Source organism: Dermochelys coriacea, chromosome 3, assembly GCF_009764565.3.
Source record: "Dermochelys coriacea isolate rDerCor1 chromosome 3, rDerCor1.pri.v4, whole genome shotgun sequence".
In the NCBI taxonomy this organism is placed as follows: Eukaryota; Metazoa; Chordata; order Testudines; family Dermochelyidae; genus Dermochelys; species Dermochelys coriacea.
The window spans coordinates 137,482,463-137,509,712 of NC_050070.1; the positions used below are offsets into that span (position 1 = coordinate 137,482,463).

At 39.0% G+C, this 27,250-nt stretch overlaps 1 protein-coding gene across 2 annotated transcripts in view; it reads left to right on the forward strand.

Moving 5' to 3' along the window:
* RYR2 (ryanodine receptor 2) overlaps positions 1-27,250 on the forward strand; it is a 735,866-nt gene that overhangs the window by 420,235 nt on the left and 288,381 nt on the right. Inside the window, exons 27-30 of one of the 2 annotated variants that reach the window (XM_043511417.1) lie at positions 956-1,051; positions 14,067-14,214; positions 21,106-21,314; positions 23,888-24,062. In XM_043511417.1, coding sequence (XP_043367352.1) covers positions 956-1,051; positions 14,067-14,214; positions 21,106-21,314; positions 23,888-24,062 — 628 coding nt within the window. The remainder of the gene's footprint in view (positions 1-955; positions 1,052-14,066; positions 14,215-21,105; positions 21,315-23,887; positions 24,063-27,250) is intronic. The other variant, XM_038395332.2, reaches the window with a different exon arrangement.

Here is a 27,250-nt window from a genome sequence, read left to right on the forward strand (position 1 = left end):
TTATTACAATGAACTTTGCCACCAAATTATATACTCTTTGAATTACTGAGATACCTAATGATAAAGGAAGTAAGTGAGGCCAGCTAAGAATTTCTTAAATGTTATCAGGTTGGGTTGGGGAGGAGAGGAAAGAGGCAGAGTGGGAATGGGTGGTAGATACAGTTTCTCTGCATTATTCAGATTATTCATATGTATAGGGTCTCTGTGTTTCTTTTTGTGTGCCTGTGTGTAGATATGGAAGGCTCCACTTTGTAAAGAATAGATGTAGTATGGCACTTATTCCTCCTAAGTAGAGCTGACTGGAGGATGACAATTTCATTTAGCAGCAACTTTTGAGGTTTCAAAAATTGTTTTTGTTCCAGATTGGAACAAAAACAAAACCTTCTCATTTAATTCTGTCACACACATAACATAGCTGCTAACGGATATCTGTGCTAATATGTGCTTCTGCTTAGCTTCCACACTGGGTTGTACCATGGGCTACATTTTGTCATCTCGTTATGTTACTGTGACATGTTACAGTACTGCATAAGGTAATGTGATGGTATGCTATACAGTACTATACACAGTGAGATCAAATAGTTCTGTGAAATAGTCTGCTGGGGAAGGAAAACTCATTGCTTGGAGAGATTTGAAAGTTGATTGAACCAATCATTCGAAAATATATCGTAGTGAACAATTGTGCTGGGAGATGGACTAAATTATATAGTAGGTCTTTTCTATATCTAATTTCTAAAATTCTGTGATTCTAAAACTGCTACAAATTAAAGGGATACTGTCAAGTAGTTTACGTTCCAAATATAACCTATTTTTATTATTATAATGTGGAGGGGAAATGCCCTCCAGATTCTACATATCGTCTCCTCACTCCACCACTGCTTACAAGGACATTTTTAACAAATGAAGCTGCTGTTTATGCATGACTGTACCCAGTATTTTTGTTGTGCTGCTGCAGAGCCAACCAGCCAGCCAGCAGAGGGAGCACAAGTTAAATAATAAATCCTGTTCCCAGAACTGTGTTGACATCAATGCTGACACTGATCACAAACAAGTAAGTACTGGAAATAAGTCAGAGCCACATTAGCTTGTGCTTCATAAATAAGTCAGGAGGCACAAATGAGTGTTTATGAAATGAAAAAGGACAAAACAAGTAGAAAAAATATATTTTTTTTATCTTATGGAAAGGTAGTGAATATCAATGGTAAGTGAAAAACAAATATATATATATATAAAATAGGAAAATACTTGACAGTGTCCCTTTAAGGAAGAACTGGTATGCTCTCAGATTGATCATTTTCTCTGAACTGAGGGAGTTGAATATAACCTGAATAGGTAAGGCAAACAGGACAAAATATATCTCTGGTAAACTCAGTAATTATGATTGTACGATGGGTCATTTTATCCTTATCTGTCTATGGTGTTTGGCCTAGGAGATGTCATAATTCATTGTCCCAAATGTCTTTAAGTACTTCGCCATCTCTCTAACTTCAAACTGTATTTGTGATCAAACTGATTAAAAATAAGTTTTCAGCTTGAAAGGGGGCATTTATGTCTACTGAAAAAATGGGGTTTACATTATTGCAAATGTACTTTTGTCCCTAATCTTGCAATATTTGGTGTTTTTCGTAACTTCCTAGACTCTGGAGTCAGATGAGTATAGAAGATCTTCAATTTTCATTTAAAAAAAGAGTAGGTTTCTAGCCCTCGTTGCAGAGATTAGATGGAAAACATGTATCCTAATGGTTTAAAGGTCAGAGGGCAAAAGAACTCAAAATACATTATTTTTAAAATCTCATGATAATTAAGCCAGTCTGATGGTATGTTGGGGACTGACTCATGATTATCAAACGCTTGGAATTTGTAATATTGGGTTCTCTCTGCTGGAGTTGGAGGGTGGGAGACAGAATCCATCCTGCAAAGCCCTGAGCTATGCTTGAAGGGTATATCTACACTGCAATTAGACACTTGGGCTTTCAGGGCTCGGTCTCAGACTCAGGGGCTGTTTAACTGCAGTGTAGATATTTCAACTCAGGCTGCAGCCCAAGCCCTGGAGCCCTTCCCCCCTCATAGGATCCTAGAGCTCAGGCTACAGCCCAAGCCAGAACATCTGTACCACAATTAAACAGCCCCCTACCCTGAGCCCTGTGAGACTGAGTCAGCTGGCACAGGCCAACCGGGGGCTTTTAATTGCAGTGTAAACATACTCTAGGTCAACTATAACAGTCTCCACAGTTGTTACTCTCTCCCGCTTCATGCTCCACATAGTTTAGCCACATACTTATGGGTATAGTTACTATGGCCTGACCCTTCTCCAGTCCACCAGACCTCCAAGACCTGTCTCTGCACTAGCACAAATGGATGTTCATGATGTAGAGCTCTGTAGCATGGTTGGGGCTGCTGATAGCTCCTGCGTTGGCTCTTTGTAGCTTGACACCCTTGTGGAGCAGTACTACACTAGTTCTGCTCCCTTTTTGGATCTCTGGGCCTACCAGTGGGGCAGGGGGAGTGTAAGCAGCCTATTTGCCTCTTTAAAGAGCAAGAGGCCTGGGGCTCACCAGCCCTGTTCACTCAGTCCCACCTGTGCCATAATTAGCTGCCTACCAGCCTAAGGGGGCTGGATTATTTGGGGTCAGATGACAGCCTGAAACATCTGGGCCTCATGAAGCGGCTGAGAAAACTCAGCTCAATTTGAAGAAGGAACCATAGGGAGTAGGGTCTTGAAGCACTCCAGTGTTCCAGTCTGGGAGTCAGTGCTCTATCTTAGAGCCAGAGACACTCAAAGGTAACCTAGGAGGAACTGGGAACTGACCCTAGAGGGTGGGCTGAAGGGCAGCCCAAGCAGGGCAGAAGAACCTTTTGTTTCTTTGGGATTTTTATTTGGACTTTTGTTACCCATGTATGGGATTAAACTCAGAGTGACCCTGCCAGAGGGCTGAAGCCATGGGAATTCCAGAGAAAGAAAAAACTCTGGTGAGGGGAAACTGAGGCAGGGAACACCTGCAGCCCCATGCATGGCAACTGGGTGGGGCCGGGGAGGGCAACAGGGCAGGCATACCTATGACAAGTAGGAAATAGGCCATATTGATGTTACGATGAGAGACACTGGGTTCAGCTATATACACTATGTTGTACATGCAGATTTTTTTTTCAAGTGTGGCCTCAGAGACCATAGAAATGGTACATTACTTCATCTAATAACTTTGCAGCAAGAAACCCTTTTCATTCTTCAGTCTGGTTATGTTTTGTTGCAGAAGGACCCAGACATTGAAGCCACTACTTCACAAAAATGAGAGTGCTAGAAAACAGTTATTAAAAATCAGTTTTCATGAAATAAATTCATTCTACCTTATGTAGACAGAACATTTTTTTAAAGTTGTTATGAAGCATAGGTTACCATGTCCCTGTGTATTGTAGGAAAAATTACCCATGGTAGACAACAGGTGTCACTGTGGGTTCGCATGAAGACAGGGTCAAACAATTTTCAGTCACATATACAAAATATTCTAAACCATTGTTTGATCTGGAGTTGGCCAACCCTGTGCTGGTCTGACCAAACTTCCCTCCTGTTGAGATGAGAAGGGGGAAGTGATCAGAACACTTGGGTGAATGAAACATAGACACAGGAAAGGAAAAAACCTCCAACTCAAAATTTTTCACTTATTTTTCTTTTAAATGTGAAAATTGATTTTGCTTTATTAAAGTATACAGAGGTTGTCTTTTAAAAATTACTAGCATTACATGACTTTTTTTTTTACATTTTCATTATTTATACTGCCATTATTTATACTGCTGTATATCAACCCCTAAGACCTCTAAACAACAATGTGTCATATTTGTGGCACAGGCATTGAAAAGACAAAAAGCTAATTAATTCCTTTGAATAGGAATATCAAGTCCTCCTTCCCACGTGGGGTTCGATATCTTGGTGATGAGGGGATATCGTTATAGTTATAGTATATAACTAGCTAGACTGATACCGAGATACACAGAATGCTAGTGACACCACAAGAGGAACAGCCAGTAGCCAGCCAGTCAGGCAGCGGCACAGACAGCTGCAGCGGCACAGGAGCTAGCAAACAGAGCTCTAAACAGGGGAGTTTGAGTGGGAGTTTGAAAGGGGAGTTTGGCTTGTGGTGCTTGTTTGGGCTTTGCTTTTGCTGGGGGGGTGTTCTTTTTGGTGTGGCTTGTGTTTCCCAGATTAACAGGATTTAGGTGGGAAGGAGATGACAGATACAGAGGAAGCTGTGGGAGTGACTCCTGCAGTGAAAGACACATTGAGGATGACTGGATGTGGAAGCTGTGGTATGTACATGATCCTGGAGGGGGGAACCGGTAAGAGTTTTGTCTGCATGAAATGCCGTCTGATAGAGCTGATGGAGGAAAAGATCCGAGGTTTGGAGATGCAGGTGGAAAGTCTCGTTGAGTTTAGGAAGGGGTTTGAGCAGATGATGGAGCAAAGATATGAGGTATCTGAAGGGAAAAGCTCAGACTCACGGATGGAAGCAGGGCTGGGGAATTTTGAGGAGAGACTGGATGAGGAAAGTGGTCAGTGGAAACATGTGACTCAAAGAACCAGGCAGAGAAAAAGACGGGCTAGTGAAGGAGAAATAGAGCTTAGGAACAGGTTTGCAGAGTTGGAAAATGAAGAAGGGGCTCAGCAGGTAGTCGCTGAAGGTGGAAGGGTAAGGAAGAAGAGAAGAGAGGCTAGCCCTATAGAAAAAGGGGAAGAGTCAAGGGAGACTACACCAATTATGAGCCCCAGGAGGATACAGGATGGGTTGAAGAGAATTGTAAGGGAAAATAGGAATGGAAAGAACTTGCAGCCAGAGGGAACAGGGGAGAGACTGGAGAATAGCACTGTCACCAGGAAAAGGCAGGTCTATGTGATCGGGGACTCTTTATTGAGAAGAATAGACAGGCCTGTAACTAGAGCTGATCCTGAGAATAGAAGGGTGTGCTGTCTTCCGGGTGCTAAGATAAGGGATGTAGACCTGAGGTTGAAAAGGATCCTCAAGGGAGCGGGAAAGAATCCCCTAATTATCCTTCATGTGGGAACAAATGATACAGCCAGATTCTCGCTGGAAAGTATCAAGGGAGACTATGCTAGGCTGGGGAAGACGCTTAAGGAAATTGAGGCTCAGGTGATCTTTAGCGGGATCCTTCCTGTTCCTAGAGAAGGGCAACAAAGGTGTGACAAGATTATGACTGTCAACAGATGGCTTAGGCAGTGGTGCTATAAGGAGGGCTTTGGGATTATGACCACTGGGAGGCATTCACGGACAGAGGTCAGTTCTCTCGGGATGGACTTCACCTGAGTAGGGAAGGAAATAGACTTCTAGGATCGAGGCTGGCACAACTGATAAAGAGAGCTTTAAACTAGGAATTGGGGGGAGATGGATGGGAGATGTCCGGAAAATCTCCACGCCAGATTTTAGCATTGAGAGGGAAGAAGATGAAGTAAGAAAGGATACAGCCATGGGTAGGAGAATGTATATAAGGAGCGAGGGCGGTGTGGATACTAGTCTAATAGGTTATAATGGCTGTAGAATGACTGTGCCTAATAGGATACAAAATGTGAGCGAGGCCAAACAGCAAAAATTAAGATGTTTATACACCAATGCGAGGAGTCTAGGTAACAAAATGGAGGAACTAGAGCTACTGGTGCAGGAAGTGAAACCAGATATTATAGGGATAACAGAAACATGGTGGAATAGTAGTCATGACTGGACTACAGGTATTGAAGGGTATGTGCTGTTTAGGAAAGACAGAAACAAAGGTAAAGGGGGTGGAGTAGCATTGTATATCAACGATGAGTTAGAATGTAAAGAAATAAGAAGCGATGCAATGGATAAGACAGAGTCTGTCTGGGCAAAAATTACATTGGGGAAGAAAACTAGTAAAGCCTCTCCTATGATAGTGCTTGGGGTGTGCTATAGACCTCCGGGATCTAATTTGGTTATGGATAGAGCCCTTTTTGATGTCTTTAATAAAGTAAATACTAATGGAAACTGCGTGATCATGGGAGACTTTAACTTCCCAGATATAGACTGGAGGACCAGTGCTAGTAATAATAATAGGGCTCAGATTTTCCTAGATGCGATAGCTGATGGATTCCTTCAACAAGTAGTTGCTGAACCGACTAGAGGGGATGCCATTTTAGATTTAATTTTGGTGAGTAGCGAGGACCTCATAGAAGAAATGGTTGTAGGGGACAATCTTGGCTCAAGTGATCATGAGCTAATTCAGTTCAAACTAAATGGAAGGATTAACAAAAATAAATCTGCAACTAGGGTTTTTGATTTCAAAAGGGCTGACTTTCAAAAATTAAGGCAATTAGTTAGGGAAGTGGATTGGACTGAAGAACTTATGGATCTAAAGGCAGTTGAGGCCTGGGATTACTTTAAATCAAAACTGCAGAAGCTATCGGAAGCCTGTATCCCAAGAAAGGGGAAAAAATTCATAGGAAGGAGTTGTAGACCAAGCTGGATGAGCAAGCATCTTAGAGAGGTGATTATGAAGAAGCAGAAAGCATACAGGGAGTGGAAGATGGGAGGGATCAGCAAGGAAACCTACCTAATTGAGGTCAGAAGATGTAGGGATAAAGTCAGAGAGGCTAAAAGTCGAGTAGAGTTGGACCTTGCAAAGGGAATTAAAACCAATAGTAAAAGGTTCTATAGCCATATAAATAAGAAGAAAACTAAGAAGGAAGAAGTGGGGCCGCTTAACACTGAGGATGGAGCGGAGGTTAAAGATAATCTAGGCATGGCTCAATATCTAAACAAATACTTTGCCTCAGTCTTTAATAAGGCTAAAGAGGATCTTGGGGATAATGGTAGCATGACAAATGGGAAGGAGGATATAGAGGTAGATATTACCATATCAGAGGTAGAAGCGAAACTGAAACAGCTTAATGGGACTAAATCGGGGGGCCCAGATAATCTTCATCCAAGAATATTAAAGGAATTGGCACCTGAAATTGCAAGCCCATTAGCAAGAATTTTTAATGAATCTGTAAACTCAGGAATAGTACCGAATGATTGGAGAATTGCTAATATAGTTCCTATTTTTAAGAAAGGAAAAAAAAGTGATCCAGGTAACTACAGGCCAGTTAGTTTGACATCTGTAGTATGCAAGGTCCTGGAAAAAATTTTGAAGGAGAAATTAGTTAAGGACATTGAAGTCAATGGTAAATGGGACAAAATACAACATGGTTTTACAAAAGGTAGATCGTGCCAAACCAACCTAATCTCCTTTTTTGAAAAAGTAACAGATTTTTTAGATAAAGGAAATGCAGTGGATCTAATTTACCTAGATTTCAGTAAGGCATTTGATACCGTGCCACATGGGGAATTATTAGTTAAATTGGAGAAGATGGGGATCAATATGAACATCAGAAGGTGGATAAGGAATTGGTTAAAGGGGAGACTGCAACGGGTCCTACTGAAAGGCGAACTGTCAGGTTGGAGGGAGGTTACCAGTGGAGTTCCTCAGGGATCGGTTTTGGGACCAATCTTATTTAATCTTTTTGTTACTGACCTTGGCACAAAAAGTGGGAGTGTGCTAATAAAGTTTGCAGATGATACAAAGCTGGGAGGTATTGCCAATTCGGAGAAGGATCGGGATATTATACAGGAGGATCTGGATGACCTTGTAAACTGGAGTAATAGTAATAGGATGAAATTTAATAGTGAGAAGTGTAAGGTTATGCATTTAGGGATTAATAACAAGAATTTTAGTTATAAGCTGGGGACGCATCAATTAGAAGTAACGGAAGAGGAGAAGGACCTTGGAGTATTGGTTGATCATAGGATGACTATGAGCTGCCAATGTGATATGGCTGTGAAAAAAGCTAATGCGGTTTTGGGATGCATCAGGAGAGGCATTTCCAGTAGGGATAAGGAGGTTTTAGTACCGTTATACAAGGCACTGGTGAGACCTCACCTAGAATACTGTGTGCAGTTCTGGTCTCCCATGTTTAAAAAGGATGAATTCAAACTGGAGCAGGTACAGAGAAGGGCTACTAGGATGATCCGAGGAATGGAAAACTTGTCTTATGAAAGGAGACTTAAAGAGCTTGGCTTGTTTAGCCTAACTAAAAGAAGGTTGAGGGGAGATATGATTGCTCTCTATAAATATATCAGAGGGATAAATACAGGAGAGGGAGAGGAATTATTTAAGCTCAGCACCAATGTGGACACAAGAACAAATGGGTATAAACTGGCCACCAGGAAGTTTAGACTTGAAATCAGACGAAGGTTTTTAACCATCAGAGGAGTGAAGTTTTGGAATAACCTTCCAAGGGAAGCAGTGGGGGCAAAAGATCTATCTGGTTTTAAGATTCTACTCGATAAGTTTATGGAGGAGATGGTATGATGGGATAATGGGATTTTGGTAAGTAACTGATCTTTAAATATTCAGGGTAAATAGGCCAAATCCCCTGAGATGGGATATTAGATGGATGGGATCTGAGTTACTATAGAAAATTCTTTCCTGGGTATCTGGCTGGTGAATCTTGCCCATATGCTCAGGGTTTAGCTGATTGCCATATTTGGGGTCGGGAAGGAATTTTCCTCCAGGGCAGATTGGAGAGGCCCTGGAGGTTTTTCGCCTTCCTCTGTAGCATGGGGCATGGTTGACTGGAGGGAGGCTTCTCTGCTCCTTGAAGTTTTGAACCATGATTTGAGGACTTCAATAGCTCAGACATGGGTGAGGTTTTTCATAGGAGTGGTGGGTGACATTCTGTGGCCTGCGCTGTGCAGGAGGTCGGACTAGATGATCAGAGTGGTCCCTTCTGACCTTAGTATCTATGAATCTATGAAAACAGAGCCAGTCATTGGCTTCTACTAGGAAAAAAGAAAAGGAGTACTTGTGGCACCTTAGAGACTAACAAATTTATTAGAGCATAAGCTTTCGTGAGCTACAGCTCACTTCATCGGATGCATTTGGTGGAAAAAACAGAGGAGAGATTTATATACACACACACACAGAGAACATCTCTCCTCTGTTTTTTCCACCAAATGCATCCGATGAAGTGAGCTGTAGCTCACGAAAGCTTATGCTCTAATAAATTTGTTAGTCTCTAAGGTGCCACAAGTAGTCCTTTTCTTTTTGCGAATACAGACTAACATGGCTGCTACTCTGAATACTAGGAAAAAAATGATGCAGCTGATACTTACATATCTTTTAAAAATACAAATGCATTCATGCTCCTTTTTTGCTGTTTTGTTAGATCAGTAAGATGTTCTGTAAGGGCCAAATTCTGTCATAAGATTACAATATAAAACAGTAAATTCATGTTAGTAAAAGTAGAAAAAGTTGTAACTCTCAGAAGTGGAATGAATTGTCCAGATAGCATCATAAAAAGACAGATGATGAGTATGCCATATCTTGGAAGTGTAAAGTGGTATTTGAAGGTCAAACATGACAACGGTGGCAGTGACAATACCATTTGTATTCAGGTACCATATATAGGAATTATGTGGCTAAACAAATTTCAGAACCAAGACAACATAGTAATTATGATGACACCATACATTGTGGGCAAACTGTCATGGTGAACTAGAATATTTTTAAAAGTGGAGTATAAGGCACGTGTATTACTCTGAACCAGAAAGCTAATTTGTATTGTGCAAATACTCTACTCAGTTTTCATTCCATGTGCTGTGCACAGGCCTAATGTGCCATGGTTGCGATAGAACTGCAGACAATCATGCCAATGGTGATTAGCATAGAAACTGCACAGACACCATTTGTGCCACAGGCAGAACACCTGGGAGAAGCTCTTGTATAATCATGTCACAGTATTGGAGTGCAGGTTCAAGGTACTATTCTGTGTGAATCCCTGGGGTAAATTTGTAACTGGGTTATATACCTTCTGAGGAACTTTGTGTCTTTGGATCATATGTGGAGAAATGCATTTTCAGAGTGGGATCATTTATTCCAGTACTTCTCTTCTGTAGGACTAATATTGCCTGCTAAAGGACTATTAGTGGGGATGTTACTCAAGATATCTGGGAGCAGGATCCTATTTATGCAATACCTGAACTCAATCATACCCCATTTTGCCATTGTCTCCTGCAAGTCCCATGCCACAATTTACAACTACTAGTGATGAGTAAGGGGAGAGGCTTAATAGGTGGACTGCTATAGCATCTATCCTACTGCTTACACTTGCAGTTAGTCAAAATCATTGGCTTTCCTTCTTGTATTCTTCAACAGGTATGAGGGTATTGAAAGAGCAGAGTCTTCAGTAGGGAGCTAAACTCAAGATTCATAGATTCCAAGGCCAGAAAGGTCCACTGTGATCATCTCCTGAGTAATACAGGCCATAGAATTTCCCCCAAAGAATATCTTAAAAAAAACCCCCTATCTTGATTTAAAAATGGTCAGTTATGGAGAATCCACCATGACCCTTGGTAAATTGTTCCAATGGTTAAAAATGTGTGTTATTTCCAATTTGAATTTGTTTAGCTTCAGCTTCCAGTTATTGGATCGTATTATACCTTTCTCTGACATAATGAAGAGCCCAATATTAAATATTTGTTCCATGTATAGGTACCTACAGCCTGTATTCAAGTCACCCATTAGTCTTCTTTTTGTTAAGCTAAACAGATTGAGCTCCTTGAGTCTATCACTATAAGGAATAGTTTTTAATCATTCTCTTGGCTCTTCTCTGAACCCTTTCCAATTTACCAACATCTTTCTTGAATTGTGGGTATCAGAACTGGAAACAATATTCCAATTGCAATTGCACCAGTGCCAAATAAAGACGTGTTACATAGTACTTTATTGGAATAGCTCCTTTGATATGGAATAGAATCCACTTTCAAGAGAATTTTTCTTAAATTCAGTGATAAAAGGTGACTGCTAATCATTTTTTGATCCATATGTTGTCAGCATCCATGCTATGAGAACGAAATAATTAGGTCCCCTGTGGAATAGATATATATAAATACCCGATGTTCTAAATCACTTAACTTGTGACCACGTCAATTGCTTATCCATGTCTTTCCAATATTCCTCCTATTACATGCTTTCTGTGGTTGTTCCTTTTATTTCCTCTTTGAGAAGTGCTGTAATGTGTGTCTAGTTGTCTGTCTTCTCCTTAAACCACTTAGCAGATGACCTGCACTTCTGTTGAACTCCACAACAGTGTCCGAGCACAACAGTGCATAGGTTATTCACCTAATTGCATACCATACTCGTAAGTTGTTTCATTGAAAGCTGCATTATTGCATGTCATTACAGAAGAGGTTTAGTAGGGGATTATATAGGAAAATGGCACTTAGTTGTTGATTTACCTCTAACGTGCACAACTCTGACTTTGAGATCTTTTGGATCTTTTAAATAGTTGCTTTCCTTACAGCTGCTTGTGTGAACTGGCTGTTTAACACTGTTATTCTGTGCTGCTATAGACAATGTTCTACAGATGCTTCTGCAGCCTCACTCCTTCACATACTATCTTTTATGTGGCATTTTTCATACAAGTCTCTCTCTATATGATGTGGCCCTCACTAAATCATTTATCCATTCTGTGTGCCTGCCACATACCTATAGCATGCATGTATGCACCTATACACTTTACTATCTCTTTCTAATGTGAAGGGTTGATAGGCCTGATCCTTTTGTTTCTAATAGGAATTTTAACAGCCTTTTAGATGGCCCACATTGTTCTTATTTCTATGCATTTCTTTGGGCCATCCCTTCTGCCTATTTCCTGGTAGCTGTCACTGGTATGGAGCATTGTTTGCCTGATACAAGCCTTTAGAACCTGCATTTCCACTATATATGCTCAAACATGTTAATTCATGTCCTCCTATATCTCTCTGCTCCATTCCCTGCATATATTTGCAGGTACTTTTCTAGTTCCCATGCTTTTTTCTTTAAGCAATCCAGAATTCAGGTGTAAATTACTAATGTTATGTTTGATAGAATGATAACTTCCAAAGCTGAAAAACACTAACTATATGTAAAAGTTAACAAATGTTATTTAACTCAAACCATTTGTAATAGTGTTGACAAGATATTTAAGGGTTTCCCTGAAGAAAACCTACTCTTGTCATTTAAATTATTTAAAAAGTAAGTAATTACTAGAAAATCTCTGCACGTAATGCAGTCCTCCAATGGAGAATCAGACTGTCAAATCTGGAAGATTCTAGAAAGAAAATTCACAGGTTAGAGCAAATTTTCCCTTCTCTGTCCCAGCAATCTTTATATTATAAAGCAGTAACTTGTCCTTAGGAGAGTAAGAAGGATTGAATTTATATATAAATTGAAAATGAACTTAAAGGTTTTGGAGGTGCCAAGTTCTGCAACACTCATCTACCAAATGATGTGTCTACAGAAGAGAAGAGGTCACCCTTAAAATGGTTTGAGAATGTGTGGCTAGAGAGCCACAAAAGGGCTCTTTATAGTTCATAATAAAAAACATGATCTCTACACCAACAGTGTCACTGCTCCTCCAACTGAGTGATCTGTAACATTCTTGGGGAGAGCAGGACCTGACATTTTGTGTGTCTGCTACATATTCTGTTATCCCCTTGGTGGCCCATTTAACATCCAGGTTATATAATTTTTATGCTATGGCTTGTCCTAGAAAGAAAATCCTCAGGAAAGATCAAATTTCCCTTTTGCATTGGGAACGAATTGAGCCTTTCGACAGGCAAAAAACACATTTTAGTACACTTAAGTATCTAGTTACCAGGGTGCTACTAAATCAGATAGCTAGATATGTCATAGCTAATGAATGAAAACAGCCACAAGTATTTGTACTACCAAAATGTATATGCTGTTTTAGGATGCAGGAATGTGTGTGAGAGTGTACAGGAGCAAAGCTAAAAAATTCTGAATCAGAACCATAATAAAATAAAATACTAAGACAATATTTTGTGATATTTTCATTTTCACAATTGTTGGTATCTCCCATTAGTAGAAAGTTCCCAATATCTTTGCTTTTTGTTCCTATACAATAGTCAACTTATTATGGCAGATTCAACCTCTAATTTTTTTAAAAAAATTAATATCTACACAATTAGCAAGGATATGGACAGATCTATTGCACTGCTTCTGCCGCTACCAATAGACTGTCCTAAGTGCAAAAGTGAAGACATAGAGAGGCAAATTATAATACTCACTAGAATTGTCATAATGTATACTAAATAGACTATATAATCAACATTTGCAATTGAAATGACCTTAGCAAAGAAAATAAATTAATTTTATGTTAAAAACAAACTTTAACTCACTTAATAGCTTCATTCCACTGGGAGTAGAGAGCTGTGTTTGTTTATCTTATGTTATGCTAAAAAAATTCCACACTAGAGCACCACACAGAGGGAAGGGCATTTACACTTGGATTCTTACTAGAGCTGTAAATTCCAATACTTTCTTTTGGAAAAATATATGCCTTGAGTATTTCACATTAGAAGCAGCTGTTGTTTTACATTTTGGTGTTGTGGCACTTTTGTTCTTCTATATAAAGATAAGAATCTTGGGACTGATCCTGCTTCCATTCAAATGAATGGCAAACCAGCCATTCACTTTGGATAGTGCAACATTGGTGCTATTATTATTTATCAAGTATTTATATTATGTTGGTTCCTAGGAGTTCCAGTCATGGACTAGGACACCATTGTGCTAATGCTGTACAAATAGAAGAAAAGTATGATTCCCATTCTAAAGAGAGTGCAAAATCTTAGATAGTAAACAATTCATTTCTGTTCTTGATTTTCACACTTAGTGTTGCATGAACATATTTCCATTAAATTATTTGGTGGAAAATGAAAAAAAATTTATTCCATGCCATTAAATATCATATTTGTGAATAACTTGCTTCTTTTGAATTCAGTGTCCATATAGATTTCAAGAACTTCAGTTTCCTCTGCAAGATGCTTATTGTATATGTGGTGTTATGCAAGTCTTCATTTCACTTTGTGCAAATCATATTTTTTAAACTGAAGCTACTGTACATTTTATCTGTCCTTGCAATTTTATTTGTAAGAAAACTGTTTCATTTTAGCATGGTCTCTCTGAAACTGCAATGATTTTAATAACTTATCCTTATGTAGGATGTGAAGAATCGAAGAAACCCCCGCCTTGTCCCATATGCCCTTCTGGATGATCGTACCAAGAAGTCAAACAAAGATAGCCTCCGGGAGGCTGTCCGCACCCTTCTTGGCTATGGTTACAACCTGGAGGCTCCTGATCAAGATCACGGTATTTAATTTAATTTTTTTACTCTCAAGAGTCCATGTAATGTTACAGTAGGTATTGGTAATGACATAGGCATATCATTTGTTGTTAAGTTTATTAGGTTTTTTTTTTAGCCCTGTTTGAACTGTTTCCTGAGGCATTGCAGGGCTGCTGAGGATGACCAAATCCACTGGCTTCAAGCTGTGCTCATCTCTCATTGATGAACAAGCACAATGTCTATTCCAAATCAGGGAAGTGTTCCACGTTCAAGTTACTTGCTAGCAGCACATTTATTGTCAAGGAAAATTGCCTTAACCTTCATTTCTTAGAGGTGGCATGAGTTATTGTATTCCAGCTCCGGTCTGCCTGATGACCCTGCATCCAGTCCATGTCTCATTTTCCTGAGATGGGAATGGGTACCCAGAAAGGCTCTGTGCCCAAAAACACCTCAGCATGTAGGGACTCCACTAAGTCTTCCCAGGCCATTGGGTTATGCTAATCAATCTTCTGAGTCCCTCAGCCTTATGGTAGTGTTCCCAAGGACTGGTGTCTGAATCAAGCATTGCCTTAACGTCTACATCAAACTCTCACAGCAGAGCCGTTGAAGAACTGAGTAAAAGAACTCCTTGTAAACTGAGTAAGGACCTCAGAATTTGGTGAATTTGCTTGGTTGTAGTCAGATTCAGAACCAATTTATACATACTGTATGTAGGAAATTGAATAATGTAATTCCTAATACTGCAAAGGATCCTTTAGTGTGGACCTGAATGTCATTGAGACTTCCTGTGGCTGCAGACAACTTTGTTTTATTCTTACACATCAGTTTAACTTAGTTTGTGTGAAATCATTGGCTCTGAAATACTTTTCTCTAAAAGCTGAGGATTTATTTACTTTCTTAATGTAGGGGCATAACTTTTAAGGCTGCAGTACTGGATGTTACGCATGTGTGTTCAAGAAAGAATGAACCTTTATATTCTTTCAACTACTTTTAAGCAAGTAGCAAACTAGCTGTTGTCAGTGTTTCATCCTGGTTTAATGTCCAATGCAAGAACTAATCTCAAAGACAAGAAAATAGGTGACAAATTCTTGTAAACTGTGACTCCAGTGACACCATTTTTATAATAGTTTTTAGATGATTGCTCTAATAGTAGGGAGCCGTTAGAAAGGACTTCTAATCAAGTTGTGAGTGCCCTCATTTGAAAGATGGTCACTTTCCCAGTCAGTTTAAATTTACAGATAATGAACAGACTGTGCAGTGTTGCTCATGAGTATTCTAATCACAGAACATCTAGTGTGTGAAGATACTTTCTGCATAATTTCCTTAGTTGGCATTTGATAACTACTGGAGATAACCTGCCGCTCAGAGGAGATGTTATTTTATCATTGCATCAGCTGTATAAAGAAATAAAATAGATAATGGCTGCAGGGAAATACATTATGGGAAAAAATCAGAAATTATAAATTGTATATACGAAGAGAAAGTATGTCTTAGGGAAGCTTTCATAATTATGTATTATAAAGCTTGCTGTAGTATACATGGCTTTGGAAATAAACTAATAGGTCTGAGTATGCATGTTGGTGCTTGGTGGTCTCTTCTGTGTGCTTTGGTGATAGTTAAGAAGATGTCCTTAACTTCATCAAAACATAAGTACATAATGAAATCATTAAGACGATATGCTTGTACCACTTTGAGATTACCCCTAAATTGCTGGTGTCTGAAATGTGCTGTTAGTCCATTTTAGACAGCAAACTAAGGACTGAGAGTTGCTGTATGTACTGTAAGCACTGTCCCACTAGCAATGCTCATTAAATAACAGATGGTAAATTCAACAGAATGGCTCTCACTACACTTAAATATTTAAGTCTGCATATGTTTTAATTAATGATACTCTCAGCTATGCAGTAGATTGCATCAGGGCCCAAAGCTAATTATTTTTCAAGATGTGTGGCCTGTGTTTCTGTGGTAGAATTGTAGAATGAAACTCATAAGTTTCAGTTATTAACTTCTCAATATTATTAAAAAGAGTGTTCTGTGTTTACAACAATGCTGAAGGAAAGAATAATGAAAAGAAAGCATTATTGAAACCAAATTTATAAGATTTAAACATTCAGAACCCTATTTTAGGTGCTGATTTAAATAGGTGTATGCCAGAAATCTTGAGAGCAGAAATGGTAATGCCCAAGAAAAATTGCCTGATTATCTCCATTGTTCTCCTCTGAGAATTCAGAGAGAAACTGCTTTGAGGTTTTTCCTTGACTGGCATTGCAGAGGAAGCTTAACAGGGTGTCGTGATGGGAAAGTGGGTGAGTACATATGAGGCTACCAAGAAGAAAGAGTGGTCATTACCCACAGGAACACACACAAAATATTCCTATTCTTAGTAGGAATAAAATTTGCAAGAGGGTGGGGGCATAAAGCTAATGTGAGGAAGACTATGGATGCATATAACAATTCTTTTGCAATTAATATATGAGCCTGCTGGGATGGAGAAAATTATGCAAAATACCTTCATATTCGCGAGGTTTTCCTAGGAATATGCTAAATGAAGTGAAATAAGGTAATTTTATATTGAATTCACTCTATCAATATCCTTCTATTTTATTTATTTAGAATACATTATGCTTGAGAGAACATGAACCAATCTTGTGTATATCGATTGTTTAAATGCTGGATATTGCATCCTCTGTAGTGTAGTGTGGAGATTTATAGTGCCATGGAGGACTCTTCTCTGGTGTATGTTGGGGTATGGATTCCCCTTCTTGGGGTTTACTTTGCAATTGTTACACAAACACATTCACATACAGTTCACACGCACAAATACCACAGTTTTGAGATGCTTTTAGCCTTAACATTCATGAATAAGTGTCGCAGAAGTGGCTCCTGTTTTTTAGTTATTTTATTATGTTTGTACTAAATTGGATGTTTCCAGTTACATACTACTTAGCTTTTATGCCAATGTATTACATGCTTAATTTAGTGCCTAGACTTAATAAAATTTGAATAATAATATTAAATAAATGCAAATAAAGAATAAACCTTCATTTTTCTAAGTAATATGTTCAAGGTATTTGAAAAGCTTGGGGCAGGTTTTTTAATTCATTTTTAGAATATGACAATACTATGAATTGATAGAATTAAACTGCTATATTTTATATTTTTATAAAATATAGCAGTTTAATTCTATCAATTCATAGTATTGTCATATTCTAAAAATGAATTTAAAAACCTGCCCCAAGCTTTTCAAATATATATATATATGTTACATAATATGATTGTTTTGCAGAATCATTGCTTTCTCAGGTTTTCTTGTCTGACATAGGATGTTTTCCTTTGAAACATTGTGGGAAGCCCCTCTTCATCATTCAAATTCTATATAGTGTATTGTAAAAGGATTTAGAGACCTCTAGTGGTTTTCTGATTTTTGGTTCACGATTTTTTTTTTAAGCCTCGATTAACCAAATGGAATACCTTCAGCTGTATCCTTATTGTTATTTATTGCTTCAGGTAGCACCCCAAATATTCTAGGTGCTGTACAAACATCATAAGAAGATACAGAGCTATTTGGCATCTAAAAATACAGTGAATCAGACAAAGTGTAGGGACAATGGGTGAAACATACAAGTTGTCGGGTGATGTTCAGTTGTTTTTTTTAATTAGATATGTACACTATTCCCAACTTCTCTTCAACCTTGCTATTAGTAGTCAGCTAATTTCTTGTAGAGTTATGACACCAGGGGTTTTCAGGAGGCATTTGATGCTGCGAGGGCAGTGGGCATGTAGAGCAACAAGGATAGAAAATGCAGTTTATAAACAGCTGTGTGGAAGAAAGTTTGGGGCAGTTTTGCCAAGGCTGGCATCACTGGCAGGGTGGAGATGAGGGGATGGAAGGCAGGAAAAGAGACAAGAACAGATAAGTACAGAGGAGACAGTTACATAGAATCTTCAAGGCTTGAACAATAAGCTGGAATTTAAGGTAGTGGAGGGATTGGAGAGGTGAGGTGGGGAGTGGGTTGTTGTCATGGTCAAAGCAGCAGGCAAGAAAGGTGATTTTAGCAGCTATGTCTTGTACAGGCTGAAGGGAAGCTGTGGAGCTAACAGGAAGATCAGAGATGAGGAGGATGTTACAGTACTCAAGATGAGCGAGTCCCTGAATAAGCGTTTTAGCTGTTTGTAGAAGAATGAATTCTAGAAATATTATGGAGAAAGAAGCAGCAGGATCCAGACATAGTCTGGATGTGCAGGAGAAGGGAAACAGAGGATTCAAAGGATGAGCCCCAGGTTGTGGGCCTGACTGACTGGTAAGATGATGACATTGTCTATAATGACAGAGAATATGGGAATTGGGAAGGCAATAAGGGGCCTTCTTCTCCTTCTCCTTCTCCTCCTTGTGCCTTGTAGTCCTTTACAGCTTTGTAAAATGTGATCATTGCCATTTACACCTACTTTACACAAGGGTGACTGTGTTAAGTTTAAATTGACAATGGGACATTTGGAAGGAAATGTCAGAAACAGATAAAATTCAGGACTGGATGGGGGAAGATAATTTAGGAATAGTGAGGGTTTGCAAGTAATCAGTTTAGAGGTGGTAGTTGAAGCTGTGTAAGCTGTGATGAAAGAGAGGTTGTAAAGTGAGAAAAGGAGGCAGCCAACATGAGAGCCCTTTGGGTACACCCTTTTGGTGGGTTCTCCTACTCTGTATCTCTTTCCATGGATCAGCCAGAGAGATAGGAAGAGGACAGGATAAGATGTCAAGGAGGAGGGTATGAATGAAGGTATGAGAAGCAAAATAGAGATCAAGAAAGTTCTGGGTGAAGTAGAAACCTTGAGACATTTTCTAGAAGAGGGCATTAGAAAACTTTGTGAGCACAGTTTCATTGGAGTGAGGAGAACAGAAGCGAAGTTGGAGAGGATAATCACTCAAGGCAATGGTTGTAGGTTGCATGCTTAACAAGGTTAGAGCTGAGGGGAAGGAAGGGAGTGATGGCATAATGGGGGAGGGGAAAAATCAATGGCTGGCTTTTTTTGTCTGTGGAGGAAACCATAATATACTTATATTCTGAGGAGATGGAGCCAGAGAAGAGCTGGAGATTGAGGAGGAAGGAAGAGGAGTGCATGAAAGCAGGAAGTCAGGACATATACGGGCTCAGGAGAGTAGTGGAGTGGGTCAGAGATTAGAGATAAAGTGTGAAACCTCAGTGTCAGTTGAAAGGGAAAAAGAGGAGAGAATAATAGATTTATTCATGCACTCCAAAGTGACACATGCACATTCTTTCCTTTTTAAAATCTAAATACATTTTATTTACTGACTTAGATTATTTTTTAAACCCATGCATTTCCCAACCACTCCACAGTTCTCTGGTGCATTAGGAGCTGCAATGGTTCACTTATGCAATGTATCACTAATCTTTCTGTGGAGTTTACATCTGTTGTGATCAAGATACATGACACACTGTTTGCATAATAATGTCAGTGGTAAGAGTAAGATTAATGTGTCCGTCTACTGGAGATTTTTAAAATAGTGTTTCATGCTGAGCCCCTCTTGAGTGAATTGTTATGTAGCCATATTAGTCTTGAAGGAAAAGTATGTTCAAGGCAGAAAATTTGATACTTTTATCCTGTAACCTTTTAGCCTGTAAACTTGTGTGTTGTTCTTTACCTGTTGCAGTCAGGGCAACTGTTTAATAGGACACAATATCTATACAACAGTTTAGGATGGAAAGTGAATAAGGATAGTCTATTCAATTGAAATCATATATGTTATTTCAGTGTCCAGCAATATTTTCTAAATACCTGTTTGGGTCTGATTTCAAACATCATAAAAACATAGATTTTTCTTTTACCCTTGAACAGTTTACAGCCTTGAGCTCTGTGTATTCACAAAAGCTTATCTCTCTCACCAATAGAAGTAGGTCTAATAAAAGATATGACCTCACCCACTTAACCTCAGATCAATCAGTTTTATTATAATAAGAAATGCCAGTTATTTGTTCTACATTGTATTTTAAAGGGCACCTGTTTTTTCAAACCCTCTGCCCTTTCTCCTTGTCGGAAGTTGATATTTTTTCTAATGCAGAAATGTGGTCATCTGGTGCATTAGAGACTCATGCGGATAAATGTATCCTTTCCTTCTGCCCACTCCTCCCATTGCAGAAAAAGGATGCTAAAATTACATGGTCCAAGTACCTGTAGCTATGCTGTGGGTAGGACTCATTACAGTAACTAAATATTTGTACAGCAGTGTTACACTGAGAGATTTAAGAAGCTCTATCTAATTAACATATCAAATATCAGATTAAGTACCAACTAGGGAAGAAGATTTCTGATAGTAGAGCACTCTAATTTAGCAAGGAGTGTCATAATAAGATCCAAAGACTGGGTGTTGAAGTTAGAAAAATTCAGACTGAAAATAAAGCACTTTTATTTTTTTTCACAGTGAGGTGTAATTACTGTTTGGAACAATTTATCTAGGGATGTAGTGTAAACTCCATCTCTTGAAGTCTTTAAATTGAGATGGGATGTATTTCAAAAATATATGATCTATCTCAACCACACAATATGGGCTTGAAGTAGGAATATTGAGTAAAAATTCTGTACTCTGTGTTATGAAGGAGGCTAGAATAGATGTTCATAATTAACCTTCTGGCCTTTAAAATCTGAGTCTATGATATTTTCTGGTGGATTACCAATCATTGGTAGCATTACTAGCTCACTGGATTAACTGAGCTTTCGGGGCTTCAATTCTTGGCTATACAGCATCATGGCTTATGGTAAATCATTGCTAAATGCCTTTATCTACTTCCTAATATTTTTCTATAAGGTTGAGAGGTATGGATACTATACAGTAATCTCCGTTTATTTTCATTACTTTCATTTTGTTATCAGATAAACGTAAGGGCCTTTTTTTCCCCCTGCAGCTACAAGGTCAGACATGTGCACTGGGATAATGGAAAGGTTCCGGATATTCCGCACTGAGAAGACTTACGCAGTGAAGTCTGGAAAATGGTACTTTGAGTTTGAGGCTGTCACTGCAGGAGACATGAGAGTTGGCTGGACTAGGCCAGGCTGCCAGCCAGACCAGGAACTTGGCTCAGATGAGCAAGCTTTTGTCTTTGATGGCTTCAAGGTTTGTATAGGTTTGTTTTGATGGGATTGATTGCAAGTAGTGACAGTAAGTTGTTAACAAAAATCACTTATTTTTTCTTCCTATTCTAGTTGTTTCAGCTTAATGCCCTTCTGTGCCTTAGCTTTTGTTTCAGTGTTTGAAAATATTAAGAATCCTCTTTAAGGTTTGGGTGAAATGAAAGGTAAAATAATATTTTAGAATGTAGAACCGTATTACTTGGCAAAAATACAGTAAGAGCACTTGGCACTTCCATACCTCTTTTCATATGAAAATCTCAAAACACTGTACAAAATTGGGTGTGTATTTGAGGCACAGAGCACTTAAGTCACTTACCCTAAATCAAGTCATTGGGAGAGCTGAGATTAGAGCCCATTTCTCCTGAATCCTAGTGCAGTGATCTCCCTATAGGAAATATCTATAGGAAAGAGAATGTGATTTTCATCGTCAGCAGTAATTCCATTGGACTGAATTTGGTTAAGAATATAAGAATGTAAAAGTTATGAAAATGAAGACTAAATTTTAATGGAAATTTCCATTATTCCAGTATTTAGCACAAATTAAGTATGAGAAAGCAGGTAGTTCTAGCTCCAGCTTCAGTATGAAAGAAACAATGAAAGACTGAAATCTAGTTGGATGGGTAATATGTAGATAATCAGAACATTTTTTTATGCCACTGGTTTTTGATCCTTCACAAGAGTCAAATGACTCATTAAAGTGTGACAGTAAAAGATCATTTTAGTGTGAAGGCATGTGAAATCTCTGCCATGATAACAGTTGCTATCTAGACTAGTGGTGACTCATGTCTTAGTACAAAAATGCGTATTAACTGCATTTTGTGTCTGGAGTTGGAATTCAGTTACATTGTTGTTGTTATAATACTTGACAGAAGTTAACATTACTCTTTACCCAAACTCAGTTTTCAGAAATGCAGATTGTCAAGCCAAGCCCTAGTTTATTGTTGTTACTGCATTTCTATTTGACAGTGTTGTATGATACAAATTCAGATGCCTTAACATTGAACTGAAAAGTCAGGATTTTTTAAATGACTGATCAAATTAAATAACCATTCACAGTGTCCCATCATTAGCAGAGGATGAGCACTGAATATATTTGAAAATGATAACAATAAAAAGCTGAGAATCAATTCTCCTGCTAAATCCTGAGTTGGGGCCTTGATGTTTTCCTTGCAACTGTGTAAGATCACTAACACCTAAAGCAGCAGTGAGAATGCCACTCCCTGCCTTCTTTTAGATATAAACCATGTCATCAGTCAAGTTTTCTAAGCTAATACAATCTCAGGTAAAAACTTCTTCAGTCTATTTGTAAGCCAATAATGGGATTTTAGTAATACTTTTGGTGTATTTTGCTAAGATTAATGTAATGGACATTATCCTCCTTTTTAGTTCTATTTCCTGCAGAAAGCACATTTTATCCTTGCTGTGTGTTCTATTCCAGTTCCCATCTGATTTCCAGGTGCTGTATAAGATGTTGGTTTTGACTGATACATTTCTTAAGGATTTTAGCTGTGATTATCTTTTAAGAATGGCTCTATCCTCTTGTACCACAGAAGTTAAGATCAGCTGAGGTGCTGGAATTAGCAGATTCCAGTTTATTTGGGATGCTGTTTACAGGAGGGATTTTAGATGAAGGTTCTTCAGTTCTGGAATTCACTCCCCCCTTGGTCAAAGAGAGCTTGAGATTGTTGACTTTCAGGGCATGCCGCAAGGCTCATGTGTTCTCCCAGGCTTTTGAGGAGTGGGAGTAAGGGATGGAAACTTAGTCCTGATAGAATGGGTGTATTAGGAAGAGATACACTGATAGTGGGGTTTTTTTGTATACATTTTCTAAGAATTTGTATGTATTTATTTAGATTCTGCTCTTATGCAAACTCCACAACAGGCATCCATCCAAACCTGCAATATTTATTCCTCTAGAGATCAGTCATGCAAGGTGCTGAGCCACTCTTTGAGGTAATGAATGCCCTCAACTACCTCTATAGAAACAAGTGGGAACTGAGGGTCCTCATTACTTCCAAGAATTGCTCAGCACCAAGAATTGCTCAGCATGTTCAGGCCGATAGAGAGCATGGCAGGCATGTTGCATAAATTTAAATAAATGCATTAAGAATAACATATTTTTGAAGATTGCTTGGAAGCATGAAATTTAGAGGCCAAACGATTCCATGGAAATAATTTAAAAAATACTATAAAGCAGCTATTTAACTTTGCAATTGAGACCATATTATTTTCATGACAGACCTATTGTAGATCTTCCAAATAAAAATAAAATATATTCTTACATGTGTTACTATTATGCTGAAATATCGGTTTACCTAATCTATTAACTGGCCTCATTTTACAATGCTGATGTTCGGAGTGCTTCAACAAAATTAATTGTAGGATTGCCACTCTCAAAGTGTATTTGTGATACTCATGAGCAGTATTTCAGAATGAGTTGCTGTAAAAGTATTAATTCTAGTGCTGTGTTAATTGAGGGGGATGATTATTAGTCATATCACTGAGGGGGAGGGAAATACTCTCATTGTTTTTATCCTTCTCTGAAATCCCTTTCAGGCCCAGCGGTGGCACCAGGGTAATGAGCATTTTGGCCGCTCTTGGCTGGCTGGGGATGTCGTGGGATGTATGGTTGACATGAACGAGCACACCATGATGTTCACCCTGAATGGTGAAATCTTGCTCGATGACTCAGGTTCAGAGCTTGCATTCAAGGACTTTGAGGTTGGTGATGGTAAGTGGTTGCACGCTTTGTGCTGTTAATTTGCTTTTGTTGCTAGATTGTGCCTATTGTGGGTTGACATCCTTTTAACATGCTCTTTGTGGGTGTACGAGCAGATGAGAATGTAGCTTTGTCACATGTGCATAGCATAGTTTGGCAGAAAAATACTTGTTACTGGGCATTGCTTTACAGTAACTTTGCTTTCTCTCATTTAGTTGAGAACTGCATAGGGCAAAAGGGTGAACATCAGTGGAAATAGAATAGTAATTACTGTATGATGCTGATCTTGAGCACTGATTGCAGTTAGAGCAGCTTGGTTCATCATTTTGTTACAGTACTGAGGCACTTCTTCAGAACTGGTAGTCATGGCTGAATTACTTTTAGTTTTTCGCAGACTACTGGGATTCTGCGATTCCTTTGTATTCCCTTGTTATCTCCATGACATCAGCAAGGAAAGGCTGATATTGCAGAAATAAGACTGTAAATAAAATCAACCTACCTCATCACTCAAAATGCAGGAAGCTTATACTGCTACTGCCTATTCTGTGGCCAAACAGGGGACACAATACAGAACCTCTCACCACCAACACATTTATTTTTCAGAACGTTTTAAAGGACAATAAGGATTGTTCCTCCTGCTGAGAAGGGAAAGTTCTTCCTCCTTTAATGTGTACTCATTGGTCTCAAGAAAGAAACAGGGAGATATGGGCTGAATCATTCAACCCAAAATTCAGATATTACCTTCCAGTAACATCATCATGTGTTGTGTGTCTGGGAGTCACTTTTTTAAATTCCAGAAATGCGTTTTAAAAAGCCTTAAGGGAAAGATAAAAAACAATCATCAACTTTTTGCACAACTCTGTTATGAGGAAAGAACTGTGGAAGTCACCAAAAAGTTTAATTGTCATGCAATAAATACATTGGAGGGACCTCAGGGTAGACAAGAAATCCGATGGAAAATTCATGATAGAAATATTGTACACTTTTTTTTGATGACCTCATACAATCATAGAATACCAGGGTTGGAAAGGACCTCAGGAAGTCATCTAGTCCAACCCCCTGCTCAAAGCAGCACCAATCGCCAATTTTTGCCCCAGATCCCAAATGGTCCCCCTTAAGGATTGAACTCACAACCCTGGGTTTAGCAGGCTCAAACCACTGAGATATCCCTCCCTTCTCCGTTGTAGGTTAAAAGAAGATTGGTCTGAGTGCTAATAGTTACATTCAGCATAATACAAAATAGCAAGAGTCTGACAGGCAGATTTATATTAGCTGAGAGAACAAAAAGGAACTTGTGTCCAAATGCTTTTTGTATTATAAATCATTTTAAATCATGTTACAATGATAATTGTTATTAATGAGCTGGATCCCATGTTTTTTTACAGTTAGTTTAAAAAGCCTTAAATTAAACTATTCCCACAAAAAACTTTTTTGATAGGCCTCCCCTTGCCTCTCTTTGTTCTCTTTCCTATGTTTTTCGCTTGTGAATATTATGTTTACATTGCCTCACCCATTGCCCTATATTCTAATAACCTTTCATTTCGCTTGCAGTTTAAGGATCTGTCCCAACTTAACTTGAGGTAGCTCATTATGGCAGCAAAAACATTAGTGTTGATCTGGCCGTAGGGTGATAGTACAGTGACTAGTTACTGTAATTCTGTATATTATTTATGTAATATATTATGTAATTATATAAAACATTTGTTGCGAAGTAGATAGAGTTGCTACATACATATTTGAGGCAAACCCACAAAAGCAAGGAAATGAAAAATAGTCACCTAACACTACATACCCTCCACTCCTCAACCAGAGGCACACACCTTAGCAGAACCACAACTACTGTATGCCACAGACCATGCTCCATGACCTTAACTGTATGTTCCTTTTGCCCCTCTGAATGAGCCTCTTTGCCAAATTATTTTTCTCCTCAGCACTAGAAGTTGTGGATGTTTGGAGTTGGGAGAAGGCAATTTGTTTATTCAATCTGTTTAATTCCTTATGAATCAGCAGCCCTTGTTTATAGGGTAGAATCTGACAGAAAAGTGTATCTCCTGATAAAGAAGTTTTGTGTGCTTCTATTACCCATCAAACCAGGCTTACGTGTATCTTTCTTTCCCCCATCACCTAATTGGGATTATGTGCACCCACTTCCCATCCATGGGGCTTGTGTGCATAAACTTTCATTTACAATATAAATAATGGCTAAAAATGATCCTAATGCCAATATAACATAAACACAAAACAAACACCACATACCCATTGGTATGAAACTCCCTGAAAAAGCACAAGAACAAATCTGCACAGACACACCCCTAAAACCCCGACCTGGGGTATTCTATCTACTACCCAAGATCCATAAACCTGGAAATCCTGGATACCCCATCACCTCAGGCATTGGCACCCTGACAGCAGGATTGACTGGCTATGTAGACTCCCTCCTCAGGTCCTATGTTACCAGCACTCCCAGCTATCTTCGAGACACCACTGACTTCCTGAGGAAACTACAATCCATTGGTGATCTTCCTAAAAACACCACCCTAGCCACTATGGATGTAGAAGCCCTCTACACCAACATTCCACACAAAGATGGACTACAAGCTGTCAGGAACAGTATCCCCGATAATGTCACGGCTAACCTGGTGGCTGAACTTTGTGACTTTGTCCTCACCCATAACTCACATTTGGGGACAATGTATACCTTCAAATCATCAGCACTGCGATGGGTACCCGCATGACCCCACAGTATGCCAACATTTTTATGGCTGACTTAGAACAACGCTTCCTCAGCTCTCGTCTCCTAATGCCCCTACTCTACTTGTGCTACATAGATGACATCTTCATCATCTGGACCCATGGAAAAGAAGCCCTTGAGGAATTCCACCATGATTTCAACAATTTCCATCCCACATCAACCTCAGCCTGGACCAGTCCACACAAGACATCCACTTCCTGGACACTACGGTGCTAATAAGCGATGGTCACATAAACACCACCCTATATCGGAAACCTACTGACCGCTATTCCTACCTACATTTCTCTAGCTTTGATCATACCACACGATCCATTGTCTACAGCCAAGCTCTACGATATAACCGCATTTGCTCCAACCCCTCAGACAGAGACAAACACCTACAAGATCTCTATCATGCATTCCTACAACCACCTGCTGAAGTGAAGAAACAGATTGATAGAGCCAGAAG